Raw genomic sequence first — 13,884 nt, 5'->3', positions numbered from 1 at the left:
CAAATCAGCGAACTATTCTGAAATTCGCGTACTTTTTTCAAATCCGTGATTTTTAACTTTTACGTACTTTAAAAAAATACGCATATTTGAAAAAGTACATGAACTTGGAAAAAAGTACGCAGATTTAAAAAAAGTACACAAATTTTTAAAAGGTTCACGTATTTGAAAAAAGTAACCAAATTTGAAAACAGTACGTGAACTTAAACTGTAGGCAAATTTGAGTCGGAACGGAAAACCGGGGTGGGACAACACCAAAACCGGTCAAACCGTGACCAGGGATGAATGTTGTCCAGTTTGAGAAGTTAAGGGTGCAAGTTGTCCGGTTTTGGAGTTGATGGACCAAATCTAGACTCCGACAAGAATTGAGGGACGAAAAGTATACTTTTCTCATTCTCAAATTAATGATAAGTGGGATCAATAGCAGGAAAAACACATCATGTATCTTTCGTTTGCATGGCAATGACTGCCGTTTTCTGAAAGCCCTATATAGTAAGAATAAATATCACAAAACCATAACTTTTGGGTTGGCATATCAAGTAAGAATAAATATCACAACTTCTGGGACAAGGTTGTTTTACAGTGCTCAAACAATGTTCCGACAGTTCCTAACAGTCAAATTGACCACTCCACACTGATCAATGACAGATAAAGAACTAGAAAGAAGGCCCACATGAAAACATAGCTAAGGGCACCAGTATTCAATCACAGGATCCAAGGTGGCATGAAATTGCAGTTTAGAATCACACATATCAAAGAGGACCTTAGCTGTGTTCATTGGTCCTCAAAAGGTTCTGTTGACACACTACATAACTATTGGCTACTTCCATGAATCGTTTCCCAAAATTAAGTGCATACGGCATGTAATTATGGATTAAAATTAATATAGCGAGACTGATTCTTGTTAAATTACATCTATAGAAAGAAAGAAATCTTGACTATAGGTAAGTGACAATGAGATGAGCTTGCTTCTTATTCGGTCTTGGAAAAAAAGAACAATAGATACCACTTGTTTATTATGCACAATTAGATAACATGGCATGTAAATCCAGTTTCCTGCCGATCCAGTTGCACCTAGTGGGTTCATTTTTTTTTTTAAAAAAAAGGGAAGTTGTTGTCAATAAGTTGTAAAAAACGTATCAGACCTGCTGAAGTCAAACCAAATACAACGAAGCTATATACATGATGTTACTCGAGTGTAAAAAGATTCATGCATTATTCAGCAACGACCCCTTCATGTAAAACTGGTAAGCGAAACGGACAGATTAAGTATTAACACGACAATTACTGCTTGGAAGTCAGACTTACCAACAAACTTAGATAAGCCAAGCAATAGCAGCTAATCCTTAACCCAAATTTTCTTTTTATAACTAACGACCAGATTCCGGATCAAACAAAATGGAGAGCAGAGCAGGTTGTTCCTTTCCTCTCTTGTTCTTTCTTCATCAGATAATTTAGCACTTCATCCTAGCAGACCAAACTTAGTTTCCTAGCTAGTTTCTCGAGAAAACCATGCAGCCTCTTTCTCGTTCACACAGGAACCAGTTTCCCATACCTTTCTTTGGTTTGCCCATTGTTCTACTAGTCTTCTTGGCTTCTCCCACCAGCTCTTGCACGGAGCAGGAGAAGAGCTCCCTTATCCAGCTCCTTGATGGGCTCTTGCAAGACGGCGGCCTCACGGTGTCATGGCGGAGCGACACAGACTGCTGCAGCTGGGAGGGGATTGTCTGCAGCCCTGATAGGAGGGTCACTGATGTTGTGTTGGCTTCTCACAGCCTTGAGGGGCCCATCTCGCCGTTCCTTGGCAACCTCATCGGCCTGTTACGTCTCAACCTGTCGCACAACTCACTGTCCGGTGGCTTGCCACTGGAATTGGTATCATCCAGCAGCATCATTGTCCTTGACGTCAGTTTCAACCGCTTGACAGGAGCTCTGCACGAACTACAATCTTCAGCCCCTGACCGACCTCTGCAGGTACTGAATATCTCGAGCAACTTACTTACAGGACCATTTCCATCCACAATATGGAAGACAATAGATAATCTGATAGCACTCAATGCCAGTAATAACAGCTTTACTGGGCCGATACCAAGTGATTTGTGCAATAGTTCACCATTCTTCGCTGTGCTTGACCTCTGTTTCAACAAATTCAGTGGCAGCATTCCCCCAGGGCTTGGTTATTGCTCCATGCTGAGAGTGCTCAGGGCTGGCTACAACAACCTCAGTGGAACACTGCCAGATGAGCTCTTTAATGCGACCTCGCTGGAATACCTCTCTTTTCCTAACAATGATTTACATGGTGTTCTTGATAGTGCTCGCATGATACGCCTCAGAAATCTACGAATCCTTGATCTTGGGTGGAATAACTTCAATGGCAGTATTCCAGATTCTGTAGGTCAGCTCAAGAGATTAGAGAAGTTCCAACTGGGCCACAACAACCTGTCAGGGGAACTACCGTCGACTCTGAGCAACTGCACAAATCTCAAAACAATTGACCTCAAGAGCAACAAATTTAGTGGAGGACTAAGCAAGGTCAATTTCTCCAACCTGCGCAATCTAAAAACTTTAGATCTTTGGTCAGACAACTTCACAGGTACAATTCCTGAAAGCATGTACTCATGCAGTAATCTGACTGCACTGCGGCTATCTAGCAACAACTTACATGGGCAGCTCTCTTCGAAAATAAGCAATCTGAAGTATCTCTCCTTCTTGTCACTTGGTAAAAATAATTTCACAAACATTACAAATGCCCTTCAGATCCTTAAGAGCAGCAAGAACATTAGCACCCTGCTTCTTGGGTACATCTTCAAAGGAGAGATAATGCCACAGGATGATAAAATTGATGGTTTCGAGAATCTTCAAGTTTTGGACACTGGAGAATGCAAATTGTCGGGAAAAATACCTCTATGGATATCAAGGCTCACAAAATTGGAGATGTTAGTTTTAAGAGGCAACCAACTAACTGGCCCAATACCAGGCTGGTTTAAGTCCCTAAGCCAACTCTTCTTTATGGATGTGTCAAGCAACCATCTTACAGGAGAAATCCCATTAACCTTGATGGAGATGCCAATGCTAAAATCAACTGATAACTCAAGCCATTTGGGCCCAAGGGTCTTCAAGCTGCCTGTTTATACTGGCCCACTACTTCAATACCTTGTGGTTACATCTTTCCCAGTAGTATTAAATCTAAGCAACAACAACTTCACAGGTGTGATTCCCCCACAGATTGGTCAGTTGAAAGTTCTTGTTGCACTTGATTTCAGCTTCAACAAGCTATCAGGACAGATCCCAAAATCAGTAAGAAATCTCACAAACCTGCAGATCCTAGACTTGTCCAACAACAATCTCACAGGTGCAATCCCAGCTGCATTGAACAATCTACACTTCCTTGCAGCGTTTAATGTTTCTGACAATGATCTAGAAGGTCCTATTCCGTCTGGAGGCCAGTTTAACACATTTGGGACTTCTAGCTTTGATGGGAATACAAAACTCTGCGGGTCTATGCTCATTCACAAATGTGGTTCCGCAGAAGCACCTACGGACACTATTCTGTCAACAAAACAAACTGATTACAAGGTGGCTTTCGCGATTGCCTTCAGTGCGTTCTTTGGTGTAGGGGTGTTGTATGATCAAATAGTCCTATCGAGGCATTTTGGCTAGTAGTACTCCAATTTACGTATCTGTTTATGTCAACTTTGATCAGGTTAGGTTGCTATCCAGGTTTAGCAACATGTCCAGTAAATAAGCTTCTGCTCTAGGTATGAGTCATAAACTCATAATTAGGTCTACAAGACATTCTAAGAGTAACAGTTATTCTATTTCTGGGAGATGTAAAAGTATGTAATGCTGTGGGACTGTTTAAACTGAAGCAATATTAATAAAATGAAAAGTCGAAATTCTCAACTCCGCTGTAACTCTTTTCGGAACAGAAAAATCAATGTAACCTCAATTCATCATTTCCTTTTGCTTGCTGAACATTGAGCAATGCGTAACACTGGAGTCATGCTAATTTTTTAGGTATACGACTAGTACTAGGGCACCGCAATCTGTGAAACCGTACGAAGCAGAGAACGTCCAATTTTGTGCATCCCAAGGTTTTGTGTGCCCACGACGCTAATCTGTAGCCCAAACTATACGGCGGTTTACAATCCGATTCTCATAAACTAAGAGTGATCCAACGACATCTGTAGCTACGCGCCACGCGCCCCATTCTCGATTCGGGCGATTCTTTTCCCAGCAAGTTAATTTGCACGACGACGTACCTTGGGAGCGCGCGTCGACGGCCCTGCTTCCCTTAGCCTCCGTCCGCGGGCGCGGGCAGCGCACTCTCCGCCGCCGCTGCGCCGGGGTCACGGGCTCACGGCGAGTTCAATCATCGTCCTCCCTGGGGGGAGCTGCGGGAGGTCACCGAATGCAACCCGAGCCGATCCCCTTCCTGGCCTCCGGCCACCGGACGAGGCGCCGCCCGCCGGCGTACCAGGTAACCGCGTGTGCAAAGTGCGCTCCGTCTGCATCGGGCCAGGTACTTCGCATTGGAGGCCAGGTGGGCCGGCTGCGGCGCGGCAGGGCTCAGCCTCCGTGTGGCTGTAGGCTGGCCCGAATCAGGCGTGTCGAGCTCTTCTTGTCCAGCGACTTTTTTCCGATTGGCTCCTGTTTTTGGTGGGTTTTTTCAATTAAACGCGGAAATCTAGAAAACAAATATGAACACTATTTAAGTTCAAAAAAAAATGAACACTATTTAGAATTATATAAATATTTAAGAAAACATGCATATTTTTTAATATACACGAATTTAAGTAAGTGTTTACGGATTTTATTTTTTTGTGAATCATAAAATTATTTACAAATTTTTTAAAATGTTTGCGAATTTAAAAAAATGCCCATGTATTTTTTAAACATGATTTTTATACAATCCTGAATTTAGAAAATAATGATTTCAAAAAAATGCTCACGAATTTTGAATGCGACTAGAATGTATTTTTTTTTCTCAACTCTTTCCAGGCACCAGCTTGATTGGACTTAGTGAGCTCTTGCCGTCGCATCTTGTCTCTCAGTATACGTCCTTAAATCTGTGACCCCTATCTCATCACTTCTGATTGATTAGGGAGGGGGTGAACATGACACTATGCGTCGGATTTCTGTACGACAGTGCAATCAACCTGTCCATGTGTGTCATCAAACTGCTGCACACCACTGGATTGGTCGCTCACATTGATCATAACACCAAGTACCTATGCGTAGTAGTTCCGGTTGGATAGTAGAGTTGAAAATGTTGACGGTGAATACCCCGAAACGTTCTTGTCAGCTCAGTGTATCTTTCATAGATATGTGTGCCAGCCACTTGACGTTACTCTCAAATCCGAACAGAAATATTATTAGCCAAGAACGTAGCACTGATATAATTTTCCCTTGGAACCAAACCACTCCACACTGATCAGATTGCCAACAGAACCATATCCCAAAAGGAATACAATTCTTTTAAACACGGTTAAAATTGCAGCACTGTTGTTTCATTTCAATGAAACCAAACAGACTGTGAAAACCAGTTTACTCAAACATATCAGCAATATAACAAAGAACAGGGCACCAGGCTCATTAAGTTGTTAAATTGCTATTTTTTTTCTCTGAATGTTCATTGGACATTAAACACCAGATGCTGAGGAGGTCGAATGCGAGCAATTTAATCTGATCAGTGAATGCCAACCAGTTCCGAGCTTTCTCTAAATCAGAACATATGTAGTATTACCCACATGCAAAGCGATGCTATCTGTTTTCTGTTTTTAGTGTGAACCACTCTACCTGGGGCTAAATGCAAACGCCAGTATGATGGCCAATGATGGACACTCCAACAACAGGAAATGAAATGAAGTGCAGCAGCTACACATACTGAAGAGCATCGACCGACAAAAAAAAGAAGGAAAGCAGTCGTTTGCTCTCAGACAGCTTTCAACCAATTCAGTCCAAGGCGAAGGTCACACAGAACACAGACGAAGCCAAGGGGAATTTCTTCGATAGATCAGGAAAATCCCATTTGTTCATCCGTAGCGTAGCAGCAAGTCTGTTAAAAGGAGGACGTCGATTGGCCTCTCTGATTCTAAGGATTTTCAAAGAAACTTGGCGGATTTAAACCCCTAGGAATTTTTCATGCGCAGATTTTTTGATTCTACGGATTGTAAATGCAAATTTCAGTTTCCTAAAAATTATGTTGCACTATATCTTGTAGAGAAATGTCCACTTACTCCAACATTTTGAGAAGATTGCTATAGTTTTCCTATGGTGCAAGGAAAAAAAAAACCTTTTTGTGGAAAAAAATTGCGCTGTTCAATCCTAGGATTCGATTCTATTTAGAATCACATAAATCATGCAGTACACAATTTTTGGCTACCAGTTGCAGTTTTGACATGTGTATTACAAGAGTTGTTTCACATTGTTCTGTGATGTGGATACCTTAATTATTTATTATAACTAATAAAATGGCATCGATGCGTGCTAACTCTTAGAAAAAGGATGCAACCTTTATTATGAACTACAATGAAATAAGGCTGCTTCTCATTCAATCTTTGAAAAAAAGGCACCACTTGTTTATTATACACAATTAGATTAGATGGCGGAGAAATTTAACCTCCTGCAGATTCAGTTGCAACAACTAGGTGCTATTGTTTTGTTTAAGAAAAAAGATGTAGCTCTCAGTAAATAAGTTATAAAAAGTTCAGGCAAGAACAAGTCAAACACAATTAACCCCAACAATATACCTGATGTTGATGTTGTGGCTAGGTGTGCATAGCTTCAGCATTGACTTTGTACGTGTTAAAAGATAATTGGCAACAACATGACACTGACTAGATGAAGTTAGAAAGCTAGGACAAGACTTCTGGGGAAATCATGCGATCAGGCTAGCTTGCATGGCATGGACCCTGCCAAGGCAAGTGATGGGATGCCGAGAAGAACAACTAGGTTTGAGCAGCATAAACACGCTACGCAAGGCCATATGGCGATAGTTACAACACATTATTCGATCAACCAACTGCACTGGTCACTTATAGGAGTAGATCATAGTTACAAGAAACTATCTGCAATGACCACTTACTGCTGATAGCTGTTTCTAATTGTAATTACACCTATTCCAGACATGATAATCTAAATTGTAAAAAATGCATACAATGTTCAATAAGAACCCCTTCATGTACCTCCACATGCTCTTCTCCAAATCAAGTACGTGTATCGACCGTGACATCGATGATGGAATGTAAATGTAAAACTGGTAGTAGAAGAGGTCAGATTAAAGATTGACACACCAATTTGTGCTTGGAAGTCAAGCTCGTGAATAAATTACAGTGGATGTGCAACACGCCAATACCAGCTAATTCTTGACCCAAATTGACTCTGACATCAATGATGGAATGTAATTGTAAAACTGGTAGTAGAAGACGTCAGGTTTAAGTATTAACACCCCAATTTGTGCTTGGAAGTCAGGCCTATGAATAAATTACAGTGGATATGCAATTCGCCAATACCAGCTAATCCTTGACCGGTACCTTATTTTCATCAGTAACGACCAGGATGGATCAAACAAAATGGAGACCAGAGCAGGTTCTTCCTTTCCTCGGTTACTCTATCTTCATCAAAAACTAGTACTTCATCATGGCAGACCAAAGCTTAAGCCTCTAGTTTCCAAGCTAACTTCTCGCGAAAACTATGCAGCTACTCAGTCACTTATGCAGGAACCGATTGCCAATACCATTCTTTGGTTTGGCTGTTGTGCTACTAGTCTCCTTGGCTTCTCCCACCAGCTCCTGCACGGAGCAGGAGAAGAGCTCCCTTATCCAGCTCCTTGATGGGTTCTCACAAGACGGCGGCCTCACGGTGTCATGGCGGAGCGACACAGACTGTTGCAGCTGGGAGGGGATTGCCTGCAGCACCGATAAGACGGTCACTGATGTTTCACTGGCTTCTCACGGTCTTGAGGGGGTCATCTCGCCATTCCTTGGCAACCTCACCGGCCTGTTACATCTCAACCTGTCGCACAACTCACTGTCCGGTGGCTTGCCACTAGAATTGGTGTCATCCAGCAGCATCATTGTCCTTGACATCAGTTTCAACCGTTTGAGAGGAGCTCTGCACGAACTACCATCTTCAGCCCCTGACCGACCTCTGCAGGTACTGAATATCTCGAGCAACTTACTTACAGGACCATTTCCATCCATAATATGGAAGAAAATGGATAATCTGATAGCACTCAACGCCAGCAATAACAGCTTTACTGGGCGGATACCAAGTGATTTGTGCAATACCTCACCATCCTTCGCTGTGCTTGACCTCTGTTTCAACAAACTGAGTGGCAGCGTGCCCCCAGGTCTTGGTAATTGCTCCATGCTGAGAGTGCTCAGGGCCGGCTACAACAACCTCAGTGGAACACTCCCAGATGAGCTCTTTAATGCGACCTCGCTGGAATGCCTCTCTTTTCCTAACAATGATTTACATGGTGTTCTTGATAGTGATCGCATAATAAGCCTCAGAAATCTACAAATCCTTGATCTTGGGTGGAATAACTTCAATGGCAGGATTCCAGATTCTATAGGTGACCTCAAGAGATTGGAGGAGTTCCATTTGCAGTACAACAACCTGTCAGGGGAGCTGCCATCAACACTGAGCAAGTGTAAAAATCTCATAAGAATTGACCTCAGGAGCAACTACTTCAGCGGAGAACTTACCAAGGTCAATTTCTCCAACCTATCCAATCTGAAAACTTTAGATCTTTGGTTAAACAACTTCACTGGCGTAGTTCCAGAAAGCATCTACTCATGCAGCAATTTGACTGCGCTGCGGCTAGCAGCAAACAATTTCCATGGAGAGCTCTCACTGAGAATAGGCAACCTGAAGTATCTCTCCTTCTTGTCACTTGGCAAAAACAATTTCACAAACATCACAAATGCATTTCAGATCCTTAAGAGCAGCAAGAAACTTAGCACCCTGCTTATTGGAAACAACTTCAGAGGAGAGCTCATGCCACAGGATGACATGATTGATGGCTTTGAGAATCTTCAGTTTTTGGATATGGATGGTTGCCAATTGTCTGGAAAAATACCTCTATGGATATCAAGGTTCACAAACTTAGAGATGTTAATTTTAAGAAGCAATCAACTCACTGGACCAATACCAGGCTGGATCAACTCCCTAAGCCATCTCTTCTATATGGATGTGTCAAACAACAATCTTACAGGAGAAATCCCATTAACCTTGATGGAGATGTCAATGCTAAAATCAACTGGCAACTCAAGTCATTTGGGCCCATGGGTCTTTGAGCTGCCTCTTTATATTGATCCATCACTTCAATACCTTGCGGATACATCTTTCCCACTAGTGTTGAATCTAAGCAACAACAACTTCACAGGTGTGATTCCCCCACAGATCGGTCAGTTGAAAGTGCTTGGTGTACTTGATTTCAGTTTCAACAAGTTATCCGGGCAGATCCCACAATCGATTTGCAATCTCACAAACTTGCAGGTGCTAGACTTGTCCAACAACAATCTCACAGGTGATATCCCATCTGCACTGAACAATCTGCATTTCCTATCCAGATTCAACATTTCTGACAATGACCTAGAAGGTTTGATTCCATCTGGAGGCCAGTTTAGCACATTTGAGGTTTCTAGCTTTGATGGAAACCCAAAGCTGTGTGGCTCTATGCTCGTACACAGATGCGGTTCAGCAAAAGCACCTCCAGCCACTATTCTGTCAACAAAACAACTTGATTACAAGGTGGCCTTCGCAATTGCCTTCAGTGCATTCTTTGGTGTAGGGGTGTTGTATGATCAGATAGTCCTATCGAGGTATTTAAATTTGGGCTAGTGCTAGTCCAATGTATGTATCTGTTTGTGTCAACTTTGATCAGATTGGGTTGCTATTCAGGTTTACCAACATGTCCAGTAACAGTAAGTAAGCTTCTCCTCTAGGTACGAGTCATAAACTCATAATTAGGTATACAAAATATTCTAGGATTGAAAAGTGTGTAATAATATGGGACAGTTCAAACATGAAGCAATATTGTACAGGGAAAACTCAACACTCTAGACTCTGTGTAACTCTTTTTAAAACATAAAAGCCATTGTAACTTTAATTTCACCATTTCCTTTGCTTGCTGAATATTGAACAATACTGCTTACCATGGTGAAATGCTCCTCCATTTCAGCAAACAAACGCAGGAAATGATGAAATGTTCTCGACTGTTATATTCAGCAAACAAGTGTTATGTTTTGTTATGTTCTGTTACTTGTATTCAGCAAACAAGTGTTCAGTGTTATGTTACTTGTATTCCTAAATATTCATCGCTCCAGTGTTAGATAAACAAACGCAGGAAATGGTGAAATGTTCTCGACTGTTATATTCAGCAAACAAACGCAGGAACATAATACTGCTTACAGTGCTATGTTCAGTGTTATGTTCTGAACATAAATACTCCCTCCGTTCGGAATTACTTGTCTCGAATATGGATGTATCTAGAACTAAAATACATCTAGATACATCCATTTCTGCGACAAGTAATTCCTAACGGAGGGAGTATTTAGGAACGGAGGGAGTATATAACACTGGAGCGATGATAAATTTATTTTTAGGAATACAAGTAACACTTACACTGGAGCACCCTTACCATAATCTGTGAAAACAGACGCAGCAGAATGTCCAAAAAATACATCGCCCAATCTTGTCAGAGTCAACTAAAACGAGAGACAACAGCCCATTTTGTGAGGAATGCATCCCAGTTTTTATGTGCCGGCGACGCAGATTTGTAGCCACGCGCCCCATTCTTGATTCTTTTCCCAGCAAGTAAATTTGCACGACGTACCTTGGGAGCGCGCGTCGACGGCCCTGCTTCCCTAGCCTCCGTCCGCGGGCACCGCGGGCAGCGCACTCTGCGCCGGGTCACGGCGACTTGAACAATCGGCCTCCTGGGGGAAGCAGCGGGATTCCGAGCCGATCCGCTTCCTGGCCTCCGGCCACCGGACGAGGTAGCACCTCTCTGCGCCGAGGCGCCACCCGCCGGCCGTGCGTGCAAAATGGGCTCCGTTTGCATCCTGCGATAAGAAATGGACTTCGCATTGCAGGCAAGGTGGGCCGGGCTGCGAGGCGACAGGGCTTAACGTTCGTCCGTGTGGGCTGGGCTATAGGCTGCCCAGTTGGGGCGTGTCGAGCTGTTTTTATCCAGTGATTTTTTTTCGTTTTACCCCTCTATCTGGTCATTTTTTCATTAAAACGCGAAAATCTATAACACAAATATGGACACTATTTAAAATTATAAACATTTTCATTTTTTTGCATGTTTATCTAAATCCATGAATTTAAGTAAGTGTTCAGGAATTTTGAAAATGTAAAATAATCATATTTTTTATAATGTAGGTGTATTTTTGAGGAAATCGCAATTTTTTAAAAAGTGAATTTTAAAAATCATGAATGTTTTTTGTGTGAATTTTGAATGTGGGTAGAAGGTGTTTTCAAACTTTTTCCAGGCCCAGCTTGGTTGTACTTCGTCAACTCTCGCTCACACTTCCTTTCTCCTCTCCTATCTTCAAAGACGGCGTTAAATCCACGACCCTTTTCTCTTTACTTCCATTTGATTAGGGGGATGCATGCCTCTTACTCGAATATGCCTTTTTAGGGTGTGCATTGTCCAGCCAGCTAGTTGGATTCTTCTTCTAACTCAAAATAAAATCCGTTATATATGAAAAGATAAGAGGAAGGAGAGCCCGCACCTCTGGTGCAGGTGATGCTGCAGGAGGACGTCGGGGATGTCATGCGTGGTTCAATAAGAAGTCAGCTCGGCAGCAAGGCGAAGGGCTTGGGCCAGCATAGTCCGCGTCGACGGCCAGGGCTCTAGGTTGACGACAACAGAAAATGGAGAGATGCATAAATAGACGGAAGAAGAGAAGGATCATAAGGACCCCGGTGGAGATTTATTGATTTGGGAAGATAAAAGGAACCATGGGTGGAAGGTGGAGGAAGAGATGAAAGACCAAGGGGTGGAAGAGAGTAAAACGCTTCGGGGCCGGGGGCCGTGCGGGAGGAGTGGATTTGTTGGGGATGGGGGATGGTTGTGAGGAGGTAGGGAAACATTGATTGGATTAACACGGCTGGCCGTAGGCGAGATAGATCGATTGGTTTTTCTTTGCAAATTGGACGCTGACATGGCATGATGATGATGTGTACAGTGTGCATGTTGAAAGAATTGATAGAAGTGGGGAGCAACTTCTTAAGAATGTAAGATTGGAAACGTAAATCCTGAACAGAGAGTACGAGATGGCATGACTTTGGATTAAGTTTCATTGGCGTTGTTGGCCAGTCCAGAACGATTGGAAGACCCTACAAAGGTCTTTCCCGCTAAGCCTAAGACGCTGATGGCTCCATACCGGATGGTAAGAAAAATGGCAAAGTATTCTATATTGGTGTATGTGCTCTTGATGAGCAGTGTTCCTCTAGTCTAGCCATGTCAAATCGGGTGTCCAGTGTCCCCGATAAAGCAAATCCAGGTTTCGCGTTCTTTGTGATGGGCTGGCTGTGGGGGAACATGCAAGCATCACCCACTAGCCAATCTGTACACAATCTCTTACCAGTCGCTAGCTGCGCTTATGACTTCTTAGTTGTAGGAATAGGGGGTCGCTTCTCTTTATCCAATGCCTACTAGCGTAAGAGGTTGTCGATTCGTCCCATGGGTCGCCTGATAGATAGTTGGGCGGTGCCAGATTGGACGTGCCCCTTCCACGTTGCTGGATGTACTTCATAGTGTTAAAAGGAAGTGGCTTAGGAGTCGTATTATATTATATGTCCTCATAGTTTACATTTTTTTAACACAAAAAAACTTTATTGATGATCAGGTGCATTTTACAGAAAGAAGCATGAAGGGACTCATGCTAGAACCAGAAACTATGTCCTTTCCGAAACATTGGCCTTGATCTGCTTGTGTACATAAGCAACAAAGAGCTAAGGACCTTGACTGAATCCGCAAAGCTAATCGAGCTTGATGATCAGCTTTTACATTGTTGCTTCTGTTGATGTGAGTGATCTTGTTACGACTAAAAGAGGGAGAGGCTTGGATCTCTGCAAGGAGAGGTCTGTTCTCCCAACATCCTGGAGCAGCAAATACCGTTGATGACCTTGCCGCCGAAACTAACACCGAGCAGTCGGTGCAAAAGTGAGGGTTCTGAACCTGCAGAAGATCTGCTAACTTAGTAGCTAGTAGCAGCCCATAAGTCTCAGCCTGGAGGGGTGATGAAACTGGAGGCGAAAGCGCAGAGACGTGTAGTCGTTGGAGGTGTTGATTGTCTTGCATGGTGATGATTACTCCTAAGGCAGCATGGCCCAGCTCTGAATCTGTGTGTCTCTCCCAGGCTGCGTCGCAAAAGATGACATTCTCTGTAAGGTTATTACAGTCATGTGTATGCGTGGTTGTTGAAGAAGCCTGCAACTGCTCCTGAGCTTTATCGCTTTCTTGTTGCTGAGCGAAGTTCTTATCTTCTAAATTGGTTGCTTCAATTATTGCATTTGCTGAAGCATACACCTGGGAAGGCTTGCATAATTTGCTACAAAATAGACAGTCGTTCCGAGCTTTCCAAAGACACCATAGAAAAGTATAAAGAGTAGTCAAGTTTATTTTTGGATGTTGAGATGTAATCAAAGCACGAATCATATCAGGAATAGAATGATAATTTTCAGCCAGAGATTCCGTTTTAATAAACCAGGGATAGCAAAACCATGCAGCTTTAGAAAAAGGACAGAGAAACAACATATGCATTTCATCTTCTAATAGTCCACATCTAGAGCAGTTTTCATTGATATGTTTGGAGTACCTACCTGCCCTCTTACCTGTAGGAAGTGCTTTCCTAAGAAGCCTCCAAG

At 42.8% G+C, this 13,884-nt stretch overlaps 1 protein-coding gene across 1 annotated transcript; it reads left to right on the top strand.

Annotated features, from left to right (window-relative positions):
- The first annotated feature begins 778 nt into the window (after nt 1-778).
- LOC119315716 (receptor-like protein 3) lies at nt 779-9,846 on the top strand. Its single transcript, XM_037590229.1, has 2 exons — nt 779-2,933; nt 7,788-9,846. Exons 1-2 carry the CDS (start codon nt 1,510-1,512, stop codon nt 9,844-9,846), a joined length of 3,483 nt encoding a protein of 1,160 aa, XP_037446126.1. The 5' UTR covers nt 779-1,509.
- Nucleotides 9,847-13,884: the final 4,038 nt, after the last annotated feature.

The sequence above is a fragment of the Triticum dicoccoides genome, chromosome 6A (genome assembly GCF_002162155.2).
Source record: "Triticum dicoccoides isolate Atlit2015 ecotype Zavitan chromosome 6A, WEW_v2.0, whole genome shotgun sequence".
NCBI lineage: Eukaryota > Viridiplantae > Streptophyta > Magnoliopsida > Poales > Poaceae > Triticum > Triticum dicoccoides.
The sequence above is the reverse complement of the archived record's forward strand: the minus strand, read 5'-3'. Positions and strand labels throughout refer to the sequence as shown.